The sequence below is a fragment of the Chrysemys picta genome, chromosome 15 (assembly GCF_011386835.1).
Source record: "Chrysemys picta bellii isolate R12L10 chromosome 15, ASM1138683v2, whole genome shotgun sequence".
Classification (NCBI taxonomy): Eukaryota; Metazoa; Chordata; order Testudines; family Emydidae; genus Chrysemys; species Chrysemys picta.
Window position 1 is genome coordinate 20,796,285 of NC_088805.1, and position 14,194 is coordinate 20,810,478.

Here is a 14,194-nt window from a genome sequence, read left to right on the forward strand (position 1 = left end):
CTACCCATTTTAACAAAAACCAGTGGAAGTGTATTGAACATTATTTACCCTACACAGTACTGAAATGACAGGTATATTATAAAAATGTACACTTTATTACACCTTCAGGTAGGATACATCACTATTCCTTACAATCCTACTGATCAAGTACAAATATTTATGTTCATAACGTATTTACAGGTAGATTGACTTTCTAACACCTTCTTGGGAGAGCGACAAAGAAAAAAAAATCTGATTTTCATCTTCATTAACTGACCTTAACAATAAAAACAAAACTGCCTCTTTAGACACGGAATCAGACCAACACATTGATGTAGTCAGCAGTTTTCCCCCCCACTGTTGCAAGTGTTCCCCCTCCCACTCAACTTTCAAGTACCTAAGAGCTGAACACTTGAAAGTAAAATTGGGGCTTACTACTTCTAGGCAATACTTCTGGATGAGCAATAATATACTGTACCTGCTGTCAGTTATCCAGTTGTCACTGCATTTTAACTATTCCACTGCCAGCTTTATTAGTTTGTGTTGCAGAGCTGCTAATAGAGATTAGCTAATGGCCCTGGCTCAGGTGAAATCAGGGGAATCTAAAAATTGTTCGCTAGTTTGCTCATGTACAAACTTAGTTAAAAAAAAAAATTCTACAACCTGAGAGTCCAAGAAAAATAGTAAGATGCAGGAGAAAAGAAGTAATGAGATTAAAAAATAATAATCAAGAACTCTGCCTGACCCCAGTGTTTATATTCTGGATCTTAACTGAATGAGACATTTCCTACTTAAAACAGAGGAGCTCCTTATGAATTCGCTTATTTAAGCCATTTGTGCTACTGTTTGATACCAATAACTCTATATCTATAGAAATCAGAACAAAAGATACACATATGCTTTTTCTTTAATTAGACTCCCCTCCTAAAATATTGAAAAGAGTACAGAATGGGGGGGGATCTTTGTTAAAAAAAATGAATTTTCAGAAATGGAATATTACCATTTTCATTGAATTTCATGTCTGTCATGCAGTTTTGTGGCTAAAGTAAAACAAATCTATTCATCCAAGAGCTTTCTGAATCCTCTCTTAGTGCTGTCAAAGAGGCTTTTGCAGCATTTGCCCCCTCCCAGTTCTATGCAGCCTTTTCCTCGTTTGTTTGACAACAATAAGGCAAACTGATGTGGAGGAAGAGGCATCCAAAATACCAACCTGAAGATACATTCATCATTAGCTTTAGTAAAAGAATAGTACAAAAGTTAGATCTTATTCTTTACACAATTGAAGAATTAGTGTTAGATTTAAATTTTCTATTCCCCACTCCCCCAAGCTGAAAGATGAGTAGAAAGTACTGAACATTTAAACATGTTGCAAAAGCAGAATTAAACTGATGTATTAAACTCCATCTGTTCACGATTTTCCGATTTGGAAGTCCCATAAGAAACAACTAAGGGCCACTTGTTTAGAGATACCAATTAAACAATTCTTTTACAAAAAAAATGGGGTACACTTTAATACACATCTACTATCAATACAGTATTCAGCACATGCCTAGAATATCCATTATTTTAAAGTGAAGTATGAGAGTGAGTGCACAGGTTGGGTGCTTCAATAAACTGTACACAAAACTACTAACAAACATTTTAAAAGACTTACAAAAATGGAGGATGAAACATGGTTCTTTTCTTTTTAATTACAGATACTTACAAATTTTCACATTTATTGGCTAAACTCTGCAGGGAGAACGTCAAATATAATTGGTTCTTCTGAGGGATGATCACCTCAAGAGAGAACCACATGCAGCTTTCACAGCCAGGTGGAAAGCACTCTGCTACACTAGTCACACTTAGTCCTTGGTATGGCTTTGCAATGGATATTAAACGCTCATACACATTACAGCAGAGGACTGCATTTTCTTATTGGCAGTTATACAATATATTACATGGATGAATTTTACCAACATTTAAGGAATATCACCATTTTTTGTGAAGCTGGGCAGAAATACATAGAATGGTTTGAACAAGCACAGAAAATAAGATCTTTCTGCTGGGGCAGAATTCGCCTTGTATGAACTTTATGAGCATTTTCTGAAGTGTTTTTTTGTTTTTCGTTTGTTCGTTTTTTTGAGAGAGAGAGTTTGCATGTTAAATGTCAACCGCCAAAATCCTTCTGTTAAAAAATGAAAGGGATTTATCTTCATTTGGATGGGGATCTGCAGAGAACCTGCCCACGTTGCCATGGCTTAGCAAACATGAAACGCGGTATTTCCATGCTTATTTCAATTTAATCATTAGTTCAACTAGGTTTGGTGGGTGCCTTCAATCTGACAGTAGGCGTCCTCATTTGCACTTTTGCTTGCTGGTTTTGGGCTTCAGACGTTGCTGGTGTCTGGGCTGGGTTCTGTACACCTGGGGCCTGAATTTGGGGAGATGCTGTTGTCACAACTTGCTGCTGTATCAGTTTCTGCTGGACCACTTGAGCTGTAGCAGTTGTTGCTGGAATCACTTGGACCTGTTGTTGACCTGCAGTCGTCTGAGACAGCGTCACAGTTTGGGGCTGAGCCTGAACCTAAAAATGTTTAGGTGACAGGAGATAAAACCTGGTTCAGCATTAAATATAGAGTTCTTTATTAGTATTCTGCACCACCGTACAGCAATTTACTTGGTTGGATGTTCTTACTTCTGACTGACAGGCAGGTGAACCAATCACAGTCGATAGATTTTGGACACACACACACACACCTCACTAGCTTTTCCATTTGCAGTAAGGAAGGGAGACAGGGTACCTGTAGCCCTGTGCATCCCAGCTAAAAGCTAAGATAATTATCACCCCATCTTCCTGCAGAGAGCATTCCCCCTTTACCCTCCACAAGAGAGGTGGGGAGGGTATGGCCATTGGATAGTCAAACATTCCAATACCGTTGTTTCCTTCTGGTGAAGGAAAGCAGGGAGGAGAGGAGAGGGGTTGGAAGAGATCAAGGGAAAAGCATCAGCCATTGTGGGTAAAGCCACTGGAGGTCCCTTACCCATCTTTAAAGAAGGCAATAGGGACAGGGGGGCTACAGCAGGCAGTGTCTATCCCCACTTGAGTGAGGGAGACTGGTCCTGGCACCTAATTTGCACAGCTGTGGCCACTGCAGGGAGGTTTTCAATGTTCTCCTGCTTGTCTATCCATTTTGAGATCAGAGGAATGAAAATGGAGGAGCAACTTCAACTGTCACTGCCTTCATTGGAGGCAGAATGAGGGGGGAGAAGTGACACTTCAGCAGAATGCCCAAGTCTCACTGTGAGAGGTTCAACAAGCGCCCTGTCAGTCAAAGAGGAAACCCATCCATTGTGAAGTTTTGCGTTAAGGGTGCAGATAAACTGTAAACATTCAAGGTAGTATTTTCAGAAGTGTTTAGCACTGGCCTAACTGTGCTCCCACTGAAGTCAATGGTAAAACTCCCACAGCTGTAAAACGAGAGAAGGATGAATACCTCCTTTGTAAAGGACTTTGAGATCTACTGATGGAAAGTGCTTTATAAGAGCTGTGATATTGATTGGGAGCAGACTTAGGGTACGTCTTCACTTACCGGAGGGTCCGGCGGCAGGCAATCGATGTTCTGGGATCGATCCCGGAAGTGCTCGCCGTCAACGCCGGTACTCCAGCTCGCCGAGAGGAGTACGCGGCATCGACGGGGGAGCCTTCCTGCCGCGTCTGGACCCGCGGTAAGTTCGGACTAAGGTACTTCGAATTCAGCTACGTTATTAACATAGCTGAATTTGCGTACCTTAGTCTGAAGTGGGGGCTTAGTGGGGACCAGGCCAAAGGTCAGCACTGATCACCCTTAATGTTTATGTCTGTTGAAAAAGAATAAGACATGTTTATTGCTAATGTTCTGAAAGTTGATTTTAGACTGTTTGAAATAAAGGCTATCGGCTACTCAGGGCTTGTCTACACTTACTGGGGGATCAATGCATGGCGATGGAGGCATCGGCGGTCGATTTAGCGGGTCTAGTGAAGACCCGCTAAATCAACCGCAGATCACTCTCCCGTCGACTCCTGTACTCCACCTGAACGAGATGCGCAAGGGAAGTCGACGGGAGGGTGTCTCCCGTCGACATAGCGTAGTGTGGATCCCACGGGAAGTAGATCTAAGTATGTCAACTTCAGCTACGTTATTCACGTAGCTGAAGTTGTGTAACTTAGATTGATCTCCCCCCGTAGTGTAGATAAGGCCTTAGTGTTTAGTTTCCTCTTCGTCTGCCTCATCCTTGCCCCATCCCATTTTGTGTTGCTCTGAATATTTCTTTGTTTTCTGTGAAGCACCTAGCACAGCCTTGGCCACTACAAAGTAACAAACAAGCTTGTAATTCTATTATTTTCCCCATGCTTTAAATAGAACAATCACTGAGTTGGCTGCCATTAGCTCAATTCTCTTCTTATCCATCATTATCTTTGATTACACATCATGATTAACAGGCACAACTTTTAGAAGCTCTCTCTAGCTCCAGATGAAATAAGAGAAGCCTGTTTAGGCTCATCAAGAGTAATAATAAAAAGAAATATATAGCAGTTGATCACATGCCCAGTGACTGCATCTTTACATAAGAACAGAAGAATGGCCATACTGGGTCAGATCAAAGGTCCATCTAGCCCAGCATCCTGTCCGACAGTGGGCAATGCCAGGTCTCCCAGAGGAAATTAACAGAACAGGTAATCATCAAGTGATCCATCCCCTGTTGCCCATTCCCAGCTTCTGGCAAACAGAGGCTGGGGATACCATTTTAATTTTTAGGAAAGGCAACGAAAATACTAGGTATTTTACAAATATTACATACTGTACATGACAAAGAAAAATACATTTCTCCAAATAAGAAAACCTGCAATAGATTGTATATCTTCTGTTGCGTTCAGCCTGAGTGACCCTTACCTGTTGGGAAACTGAAACCATCTGCTGAATATTGGCAACAGTTGCCTGTTGCTGGACCACCTGTGGAAGCTTTGCAACCTTTAGTAGTGTAAAATAGAAAAGATGCTTATTAAAGAAAAATGACGAATATCTTGTATTTATTTTCTCTATACACATCGTGAAAGGCTTATGATGGGTTTAGTCTATTCTGGTTATCATCAAGCCACAGCATTATTTAAAATATGCTATTAACTACCTGTCCTTTAGAAAGCCCATCCCAGTGGCATTCAACTGGGTAGTGTGGAACTCTGCACTTGGGTGGTGTTCTTTTTTCATCAAAAGCTTTCAGACTATTGCACTGAAGACATTTTTGGGGGCCAAATTTTCAATCTACAACTTATATGTGAGAGACTGTTGCTAAGCCATTGAAAAACTACAGCAAGGTTAGTAATTCCAAAGTGTTGGACTGTCACAGCCCTTACTTGATTGTGCAGGGGAATAAGGCTTCCCCTCTTTAATCTCCTTGCTTGCCCTGATTAGATAGTGAGCTAGCTGTGCAGAGGAGAGCAGGAGCCACCTACATGCTACTCCCCACTGTATGCATTGTTGATGTAGCCGAGTCGGTCCCAGAATATTAGACGAGGTGGGGGAGGTAATATCTTTTATTGGACCAACTTCTTAGAAGAGCTCGAAAGCTGGTCTCTCTCACCAACAGAAGTTAGTCCAATAAAAGATCACCTCACCCACCTTGTCTCCCCATTGCATACAGGTTGGCAGGGAGGTGATGGCAAATGGGAGTAGAGCCAAGGCTCTACTCTGCCTCTTCCAATCACTGGTGAGAACAGTTTGGTGGGAGAGCAGTGGGGAGTACACTGCTCGAGGGAAGGGTGATGTAACTTACTCCTCCCCAAAAGCAAGGAAGGTGTGGGGGAGGAATCATGACTCTTCAAGTCACAACTTTCTCTGATCTGCTCCTGGGTACTAGACATAACCCGCGGCAGACTACAAGGTTGCAATCCCACCCAGTGAGTTTTACAACTATAGTCAATTTTTAAAAACATGTAACTGGTATTGAAGCCAGTGGTTAATAAAACTCTAACCTGACTCTACTGCAGTAAGACTGTGGTCTTTGCTACTTTCTAGTCACACAGTATTAACTTCAAGGGGAGAAATTGGGCCCCAGTACCTGTATCTGTGCTTGCACTTGCTGGGTTCCACCAGGTTTTTGGGCCTGGGAAATTGGAGGTGTCAGGAATTGGGTTTTAATGCCTGGCTGTGTACTGTAGGTAACTTTCTGTTGCTGTGAAGTCTGCTGTTGGGCTTGGACAGTAACTTGTTGAGCATTTATCTGGAGCAGAAAAATAAGAAATCAGTGAGTACAGCATACTTCTGAAGAATAAATATATTGCTAACCACTTTGCTACAGTAATTGGAGATCATTTCAGAGTTAATATCCAGCAAATGAGTATTGGTGAAAAGCCTATGCACATAGAAGAGAAAACATTTCTGAAAACGCTATAAAATTTCAGAACTTTATGCAAGAATCTGCAAACTCTAACTTGTAACAAAGTCACTTTGACACTTTCCTTATCGAGAGCAAAATCCATGGTAAGTTTGAAGTTGCATGAAGAAGTCAGTTTTATGATATTATTGTGCAAAAAGCATGTGGAAAATATAACTGGTAAAAATTCAGCACTTTTCCATATTTGGAAAATATGGAAGACTTCAGTCATAGATGCTGTCACAATAAGGCAGAGAAACAATAAACAAAGGAAATACCTTTTGCTGTACAGTAGCTTGACTTTGTGCGACCTGGGGCTGGATGGCTTTCTGTTGCTGTGCTGTTGGATGATGCTTGAGTTTTAGCAGCTGTTGGACATGCAGTGGCTGTGCCACCACTGTCTGTCCTCCTGCAGATAAAAAAAGAAAAAAGAGGAGTTTTCATCTTAGCGCTTCGGCTAAGTGTGTTTAAGGAGTGCTTAAATCCCACTGATCATAGTGTACAGAGATTTATGCACATGCTAGACTTTAAGCACATAAGTTATCCCATTGAATTCAACAGGTCTTCTCACACATTTAAAGTGAAGCAAAAGTCCTTGCAGGATCAAGCCCTAACAGTGCCTTTCTCTCCAGCTGTGAGTGCAGTAAGAGACAGTAAACATCAGGCAGCTTCTTAAGCAAAAATCTATCTTGTCCTTCAAACAAAAGTGAACATTATAAGCATATTCTATGAAACTAGCTATGAAGAATGTGTGTGCCATCACCATCACTGATATACTACCACACTTTTATAATAGATGTGGTAGTATATGCCATTGTATCTGAAGGCAGGATTAAGCAAAATTTCACTGCATTAGTACTATAATACGGTATGTAAAAAATTATTCTAACAGTATTAGACACTGTTCTGAAATGAATATCTGATACAGAAATATCAGTTAACTGAATCTCAATTTGCTACTCAAATGGCTTTTAACTCTATTCTTAATTAAAAGACTATTCTTCTTAGAGATTGTGTAATTACTATGGTTTTATAAAGAAAACCTGTTCACCGCCTGTTCTTAGAGGGATACCATGAACTTCAGTAAATATAAGTGCAAAGTACTTCACTTAGGAACCAAAAATGAAACTGACAACTACAAAATGGGAAATATCTGGCTAGGTGGTAGAACTGTTGAAAAGGATCTGGGTGTACAGCGGATTCCAAATTGAATGAGTCAACATGTGATGCAGTTTCAAAAGGCAAATATCATTCTGGGGGGTATTAATAGGACTCTCATATGCACGATGCGAGAGGCAATTGGGCCCTTCTCTACTGGCATTGGTGAGACCTCAGCTGGAGTACTGTGTCCAATTCTGGGCCCCACACTTTAGGAAAATAAGACAAATTGGAGAGTGTCCAGAGGAGAGCAACAAAAATGATAAATGGACTACTAAACCTGGCCTATGAGGAAAGGTTAAAAAAAACTGGGCATACTTAGTCTTGAAAAAGACCACCTAATAACAGTCTTCAAATATATGTTAAGGGCTTCTATAGAGAGGACTGTGTTCAATTGTTCTTCAGGTCCACTGAAGGTAGGACAAGAAGCAATGGCTTAATCTGCAGCAAGGGAGATTTAGGAAATACTTTCTAACTATAAGGGTAGTTAAGTCTAGAACAGGCTTCCAAGGGAGGTTATGGAATCCCCATCACTGGAGATTTTTAAGAACAGATTGGACAAACACCTGTCAGGAATGATCTAGCATTTACTTGATCCTGGCTCAGTACAGAATGGACTTGATGCCTTCTTCCAGCCCCTTATTTCTAGGATTCTATCATTTAAAAAGGAAATCATACTTCTGTCTGAAAATTCCTTACCTACGATTCTTAAAAGTAACACCAAAGATTACTGTAACTGAAAGGTTACATTCACTTGTCTCTGTCCCCCTGGTTAATTTTGTGCACTTGACAGAAAATCTTGGCCTCATCCAGCTAAAGTTAATGGGAGTCTTTCCATTCACTTGAATGGGTTTCAGATCAGGCCCTCTGCATATAGACAAGTTTTTCTGATTTGTATTATTTCTCCACAGTGCAGCAGGAGAGAGAGAAAACAGTTTAAAAATAGTCAGATGTGACTGCAGAAGCACAAACTGTCAGGGCAAATCTAGTACTTGAAACGCTTTTAACTCATTTTTAAAGTAGACTGAATTTCAAACTGCATCCTTTTAAGTTTTGAAATGAGAGGGAGAAAGCATCTTGTACTAGACATTCCTTGAGGTGCCACAGAATTTTTTTAGAGCACAACTTTAAAGTACACTGTATTTCAAGAAGCATAATGAAGTACCTGCTGCTTTCTGTGGCTGCCCAATAGCAACGCTAATCCCAGCAACGGTAACAGGGAGAGTTGTAACTCCTGCAGATGACACAACAGCAGCTGGAACAGACACCACTGGAGGCTTTGCCAAAGTAACTTGTGCTGCCTGAGGTGTTTGGGCCTGGATTTGTCCTTGTGCTTGAAGCTGGGAAGCAGGAACACGAGTCTAAGCAGCAAGGAATCAGGATTATTGTACAGACAAAGAATATTTGGTGTATTTAACTAGGTCATTGCAAGATGATAACTGTATGTTCAGAAACTGAGGGCCTGATTCTCATTTACAGTAAGACCCCTTAACACGGCTCGAACAACGTCAAGCAACCTTAAAGTGGACTTCAACTACATTTACATTCACTTTACGTCCCCTTAACGCTGCCAGAGCCGTGTAAAGGGGCCTCAGTGCACATGAGAATCAGGTGCTAGATTCATTCATTTTAATCAGTGTAGAACTAGCTGTTTAAGTGCATTTTTAACGGAGCGTATGGCAACTTACCAGACGAGCAACCTGCAGGTTTGTCACAGTGGTGCCTGTAAGTACTGCTCCCGGCCGTGGTGCTGTGACAGCAGTAAGTTGTTGAGTTTGCTGCTGCTGCTGCACTTGTACTTGTGTTGTCTGTTGTTGGGCCCCTGGCTGTGTCTGCTGCTGTGTTGCTTGCTGCTGAGGAAGCTGCAATTTCTGTTTCTGCAACTTGATCAGCTGCTCCTGAAAGTATAAACATGGTTATTGTTTTCAATTTCATTACTGGTTTGAGGAATGGCGGATTCACCCCCGGTGGGAGCAGACTTTGAAACTTTAAGCTATGGGAGTTCTCCTGCCAGTTTTGATCAATGAGCAATGGAACTAAGAATGTAATTCCTTTACAATGTGGATCTCCAGAGAACAAATACCTAGTGCTTGTTTACTGTTTTACTTCATGGAAGTACTTAACAGACTTGAACTAGTTAGCCTGCTCTGTGTTTCCATGACATTTTAGTATCACTGGCAGTGAATTTAAGAGAGAACTCCTGTTTTCTGTCTAGTATGAGAACATAGGTCACCGCAGACGACATCGCTGATAAGTGTTTAAAGAAACAGGAAAGAACAGCATTCATGATCTCTTAGGAATGTTTCCCTCACCTGTGATAACTTCCCTACAGTTTTTATTTGGGCTGGAGACTGGGCTTGCGCCTGGGTCTGAATCTGTGGAACCTGCACCTGAGTGGCCTGCTGCTGCCTGAGAAGCTGCAATTGAGCAGATGTGATTGCTTTGCCAGAGAGTTGAACTGTCGGCGGAGCTGTAAATAAAGAAAAAAGCTCTGAAGAGAAAGTTCCAACATTTGATTAATTTAATCAACTTCACTTAAAAAGTTCTTGTACAATTGCTAAACCTGTCCTTTTTTGCTACACTAATTCTGAGGAGAGATTCAGGATTAGATTCAAGGAAATAGACTAGGTAGGGAGCCCCAAATGGAAATGGATCATTGTTAGCAAAACAAAAAGTATAACTAATCCAAGTGACTCTATTGCTAAACAAACGCATTTAGAAGACTCAGATTCACATCCATCGTTTTACACCAATTTATTGCTTTATACACCACTTTATTTCTGTATCAGTCATTAATGTCAGCACAGTGTTGTCTGCTAGAGCTCTCATATTAGCAGGTAAGTGATAGTTACCCCAGCTCCTGCTGACAAAAGATTATGTTAAAATCCTTTTAAGCAGTTTAGAGTTACCTGGCTCCTGGATTAATTTAGAAAAACAAACATCTACTTACAAATGTTAAAATACAGGCAATTTTGCACTAGTACTTTTCACGTAACATCTTTCATTTTAAGGTCTCAACAGCTTCACAAACTTCACTTAAGCCTCAACAGCCCTCCCTCTCCCTGTGAGGTATCTTCATTTTATGGATGTGTAAACTGAAGTACAGAGTGGATCAGAATAAGAGATCAGACTAGAACCCAGGAGTCCCCTATTCTAATCACTACACTATACTGCCTCTAACAAGCCTCACTCTGTCTTAATGTAACGTCTGAATAAACTATAGGTAGAATCCTAATGAAGATGTTGTGCCACAACATTGTTTTGTATTTGCATATAATTATTATGCATGTTGATTAAGGTAGTGCCTAGGAACCAACTAGTGTATTTTCTCTATTCTGCACTTAGTAAAACTTAATGGAGGAAAATGTGATTTCTGGTACTAAGGATAAGCAGATTAAAAGTTTTCAGCAGTGTTTGACAAAGGTACTGCTGGTAAAGCCTGACTCCAATATTCTGAGGCTGAGATGGTCAAGTAAACTACAGGAAGTTTAGGCACTTAAAGTACACTAGGAAAGAATCACCACACAATTATTACCTGGCGTAACTTGAGTCACTAAGGATCTCGCCTGGGTCTGTACTGGTGTTAGGTTGGTCGTTACCACAGCTGATGCTGTCACGGATGTTACTGCTCGAACACCCTGGGTAGATGCTATGGTCACCAATTCTGTTGATGCAGCAGGTGCTGCTGCTGTTCGCTGCTGAGTATGTACCACCTGAGCAGAAGACGTACCTCCTGAAGTCTAGGGAAGAAAAAAACCATTATTCTTCACTACTTTCAACTTACATTTAAAACCATAAAACCTTCTGGAAACAGAGGACATTATTTAAGACATTTGTATCTTAAAATAAGGCAAATATGTACATACCTTTCTAGTCTATCTAATAAATGGCCAGTCACCTCATTCTCAGTATTCTGAACGGAAAGCCCTTAACTATACTACTGAAGTGTGAATTTTCCCCCATTTGCACTCATCAGTTTTAGATGTCTTGTCTATAAGAACATAAGAACAGCCATACTGGGTCAGACCAAAGGTCCATCTAGCCCAGTATCCTGTCTTCCGACAGTGACCAATGCCAGCTGCCCCAGAGGGAATGAACAGAACAAGTAATCATCAAGTGATCCATCCCCTGTCACCCATTCCCAGCTTCTGGCAAACAGAGGCTAGGGACACCATCCCTGCCCAGGCTGGCTAATAGCCATTGATGGACCTTATCCTCCATGAATGTACCTAGTTCTTTTTTTGAACCCTGTTATAGTTTTGGCCTTCACAACATCCTCTGGCAAAGAGTTCTACAGGTTGACCTTGTGTTGTGTGAAGAAATATTTCCTTTTGTTTGTTTTAAACCTACTGCCTATTAATTTCATTTGGTGACCCCTAGTTTTTGTGTTATGAGGAGTAAATAACACTTCCTACCAGTCATGATTTTTATAGACCTCAATCATCCCCCCCCTTAGTCTTCTCTTTTCCAAGCTGAAAAGTCCCAGTCTTATTAATCTCTCCTCATACAGAAGCCGTTCCCTACCCCAATCATTTTTTTGCCCTTTTCTGAACCTTTTCCAATTACTTTGCATTTATCAACATTGATTTGTTTGTGTGTATTTCAAAAAAAGAATCACTGATCAGAGATGGACTGGCAGAGGTAAAGGCTGAATGATCTAAGAAATCTTTTCCTTGTCTAATTTCTATTATTCTGTTTATCCATGCCTCATTTATAACAATATTTGTTATGCAATACATTTCCATTAGCTGCATCATTTTCTTCTTTGGACAATATACAGACTGGTAAGACTATACCAGACTAAATGAAGTTAGCTAGGGGCAGAGTTATATACATAAAACTAAGAAAAAATTAAATGCTAGAAATTGATCGTGCTGCTACAATCTGCAAGTAAAAATAATTAAATTACAGTATAACTACTGAAATTTACTCACTGTCAGTGTCCCAGGCATAGCTGGTGAAGCCAGACGTTTATTAATAGGCTGAAAGGTAGCAGCAGGGACTCCAGCAACTGTATTCACTATAACATTCCCACTCACAGTAGCTGAAAGTAAACCCAAGAAAAACATGAGACTAATACAAACAAAAGAGTATTCCTGTATTTCTGCGTCCAGCCCCAGTGCTTTACTAAAACATCTTACCAGTCTGTATACTTGTCCCAGTGACTGCGGTTTTGATTGTGCCAGCCTGTTTAGAAGACAATTTGAATAATGTTACAGAGAAAAACTGAAAACCAACTTAGTGCAAGCCTTTAAAACTACTTTTCTGTTTAACATAATATAGCTGCCCCATTGTGAGAATGAGATAACTGCCAACATTGATTTAAAAAATTATAATAAAGTGCATAGCTACTTAGGTCTAAGTTCACCATGGAGCACATGTACAGCTATATTTGCATATATTCATTTCTCTCCTAGAGCTGTGGTACTTGGATTCTTCTCTAATGAAATTAAATCAGCACTGTATGCATACTGTAACTAAGCCTATGATTTTGTCATGGATATATTTAATAAAAGTCATGGATAGGTTACGGGCAATAAACAAGAAATCACGGAAGTTGTGACCTGTCCCTGACTTTTACTAAAAACATCCCTGACAAAATGGGGAGGGAGGAGGGTCCAGCACCCTGCCCCCCCGGCAGTGGCTGGGAGCTGCAAGGACCCCATTGCCCAGTGGCTGGGAGCAGCAGGGGGAGGCAGGGCCTTGCCAGCGGCGGACACTAGGGAACAGTGGGAGGGCCCCCGCCCCTGGCAGCTGAGCAGCGCCGAGGTCCCTCTGCCACTTCCAGCTGGGAGCTGTGGGGGTGGTGGTGTAGGGGCCCACCGCCTGCTGAGCAGCTCCAAGGGCCCTCTGCCTCCGTCGGAGAGCAGGTGGGAGTTGCGGGGGGAGCCCCACCCACGGCCGCTGAGCAGCTCCGGGATCCCTCTGCTGCTGCCACCAGCGACCAGTGGCACTGAAACATTTTTAATAGTGGGGCTGTTGAAAGCCAGTTCCCTTATACCTGTCCATACCCCTCCTCCACCCCTCCCCAGCTGGGGCCAGGAGCAGGGCTGTCTCTCCCGGGGGGGTGGAGGGTTGGGGGAAGACCCGGATAGGGGTAAGGAGGCTGAGGCTGGGGCCACAGTTGGAGGCGGGACCGGCGGCCAGGACCCTCAGGCGCAGGGCCAGAGGCCGCGTGCAGGGCCAAAAGCAGAGGCATGGGACCAGGACCCAGTGTGCAGGGCTGGGAGCAGAGCCCCACATAAGACCTTAGGGTGCTGCAGCACCCCCCGCACCCGTAGTTTCCGCGCCTATGCCAGCAACTGGGAGCTGGGGGGGGCAGTTGCTCACGACGGCTGAGACACTGCAGGGTGGACCCCTGCCAGCAGCGGCAGCTGGTCAGTTGCAGAGCCCCCAGTGTCACGGAGGTCACTGGAAGTCACGGATTCTGTGACTTCCAGCGACCTCTGTGACATAATCTTAGCCTTAACTATAACATACAAGATCTGTAGCCTTCGAAACATCAGTCCCAATCCTATTACCAGTTCCACTGGCATAGGCTCTAGAGCTCGTTTAGAGCCCCACTGAAGTTAAGAAGGCATATCATGGGCCCGTGTGCGTGGATCCAATTGCAGGATCAGGGTCACGGTGTGCTATACCAGTTCTTCTCTCTCCTCCCCAGCCC

At 42.3% G+C, this 14,194-nt stretch overlaps 1 protein-coding gene across 27 annotated transcripts in view; it reads right to left on the reverse strand.

The window, feature by feature from the left end:
* Positions 1–74: 74 nt before the first annotated feature.
* EP400 (E1A binding protein p400) overlaps positions 75–14,194 on the reverse strand; it is a 65,033-nt gene continuing 50,913 nt past the window's right edge. For all 27 annotated transcript variants that reach the window (XM_065568554.1, XM_065568551.1, XM_065568555.1 and 24 more), the window contains 10 exons: positions 12,672–12,717; positions 12,465–12,574; positions 11,066–11,270; positions 9,843–10,000; positions 9,219–9,428; positions 8,696–8,891; positions 6,651–6,781; positions 6,058–6,219; positions 4,893–4,970; positions 75–2,545 (listed from right to left, as the gene is read on the reverse strand). In XM_065568554.1, the coding sequence (XP_065424626.1) occupies positions 2,273–2,545; positions 4,893–4,970; positions 6,058–6,219; positions 6,651–6,781; positions 8,696–8,891; positions 9,219–9,428; positions 9,843–10,000; positions 11,066–11,270; positions 12,465–12,574; positions 12,672–12,717 (1,569 nt within the window). In that variant the 3' untranslated portion in view covers positions 75–2,272. The remainder of the gene's footprint in view (positions 2,546–4,892; positions 4,971–6,057; positions 6,220–6,650; positions 6,782–8,695; positions 8,892–9,218; positions 9,429–9,842; positions 10,001–11,065; positions 11,271–12,464; positions 12,575–12,671; positions 12,718–14,194) is intronic.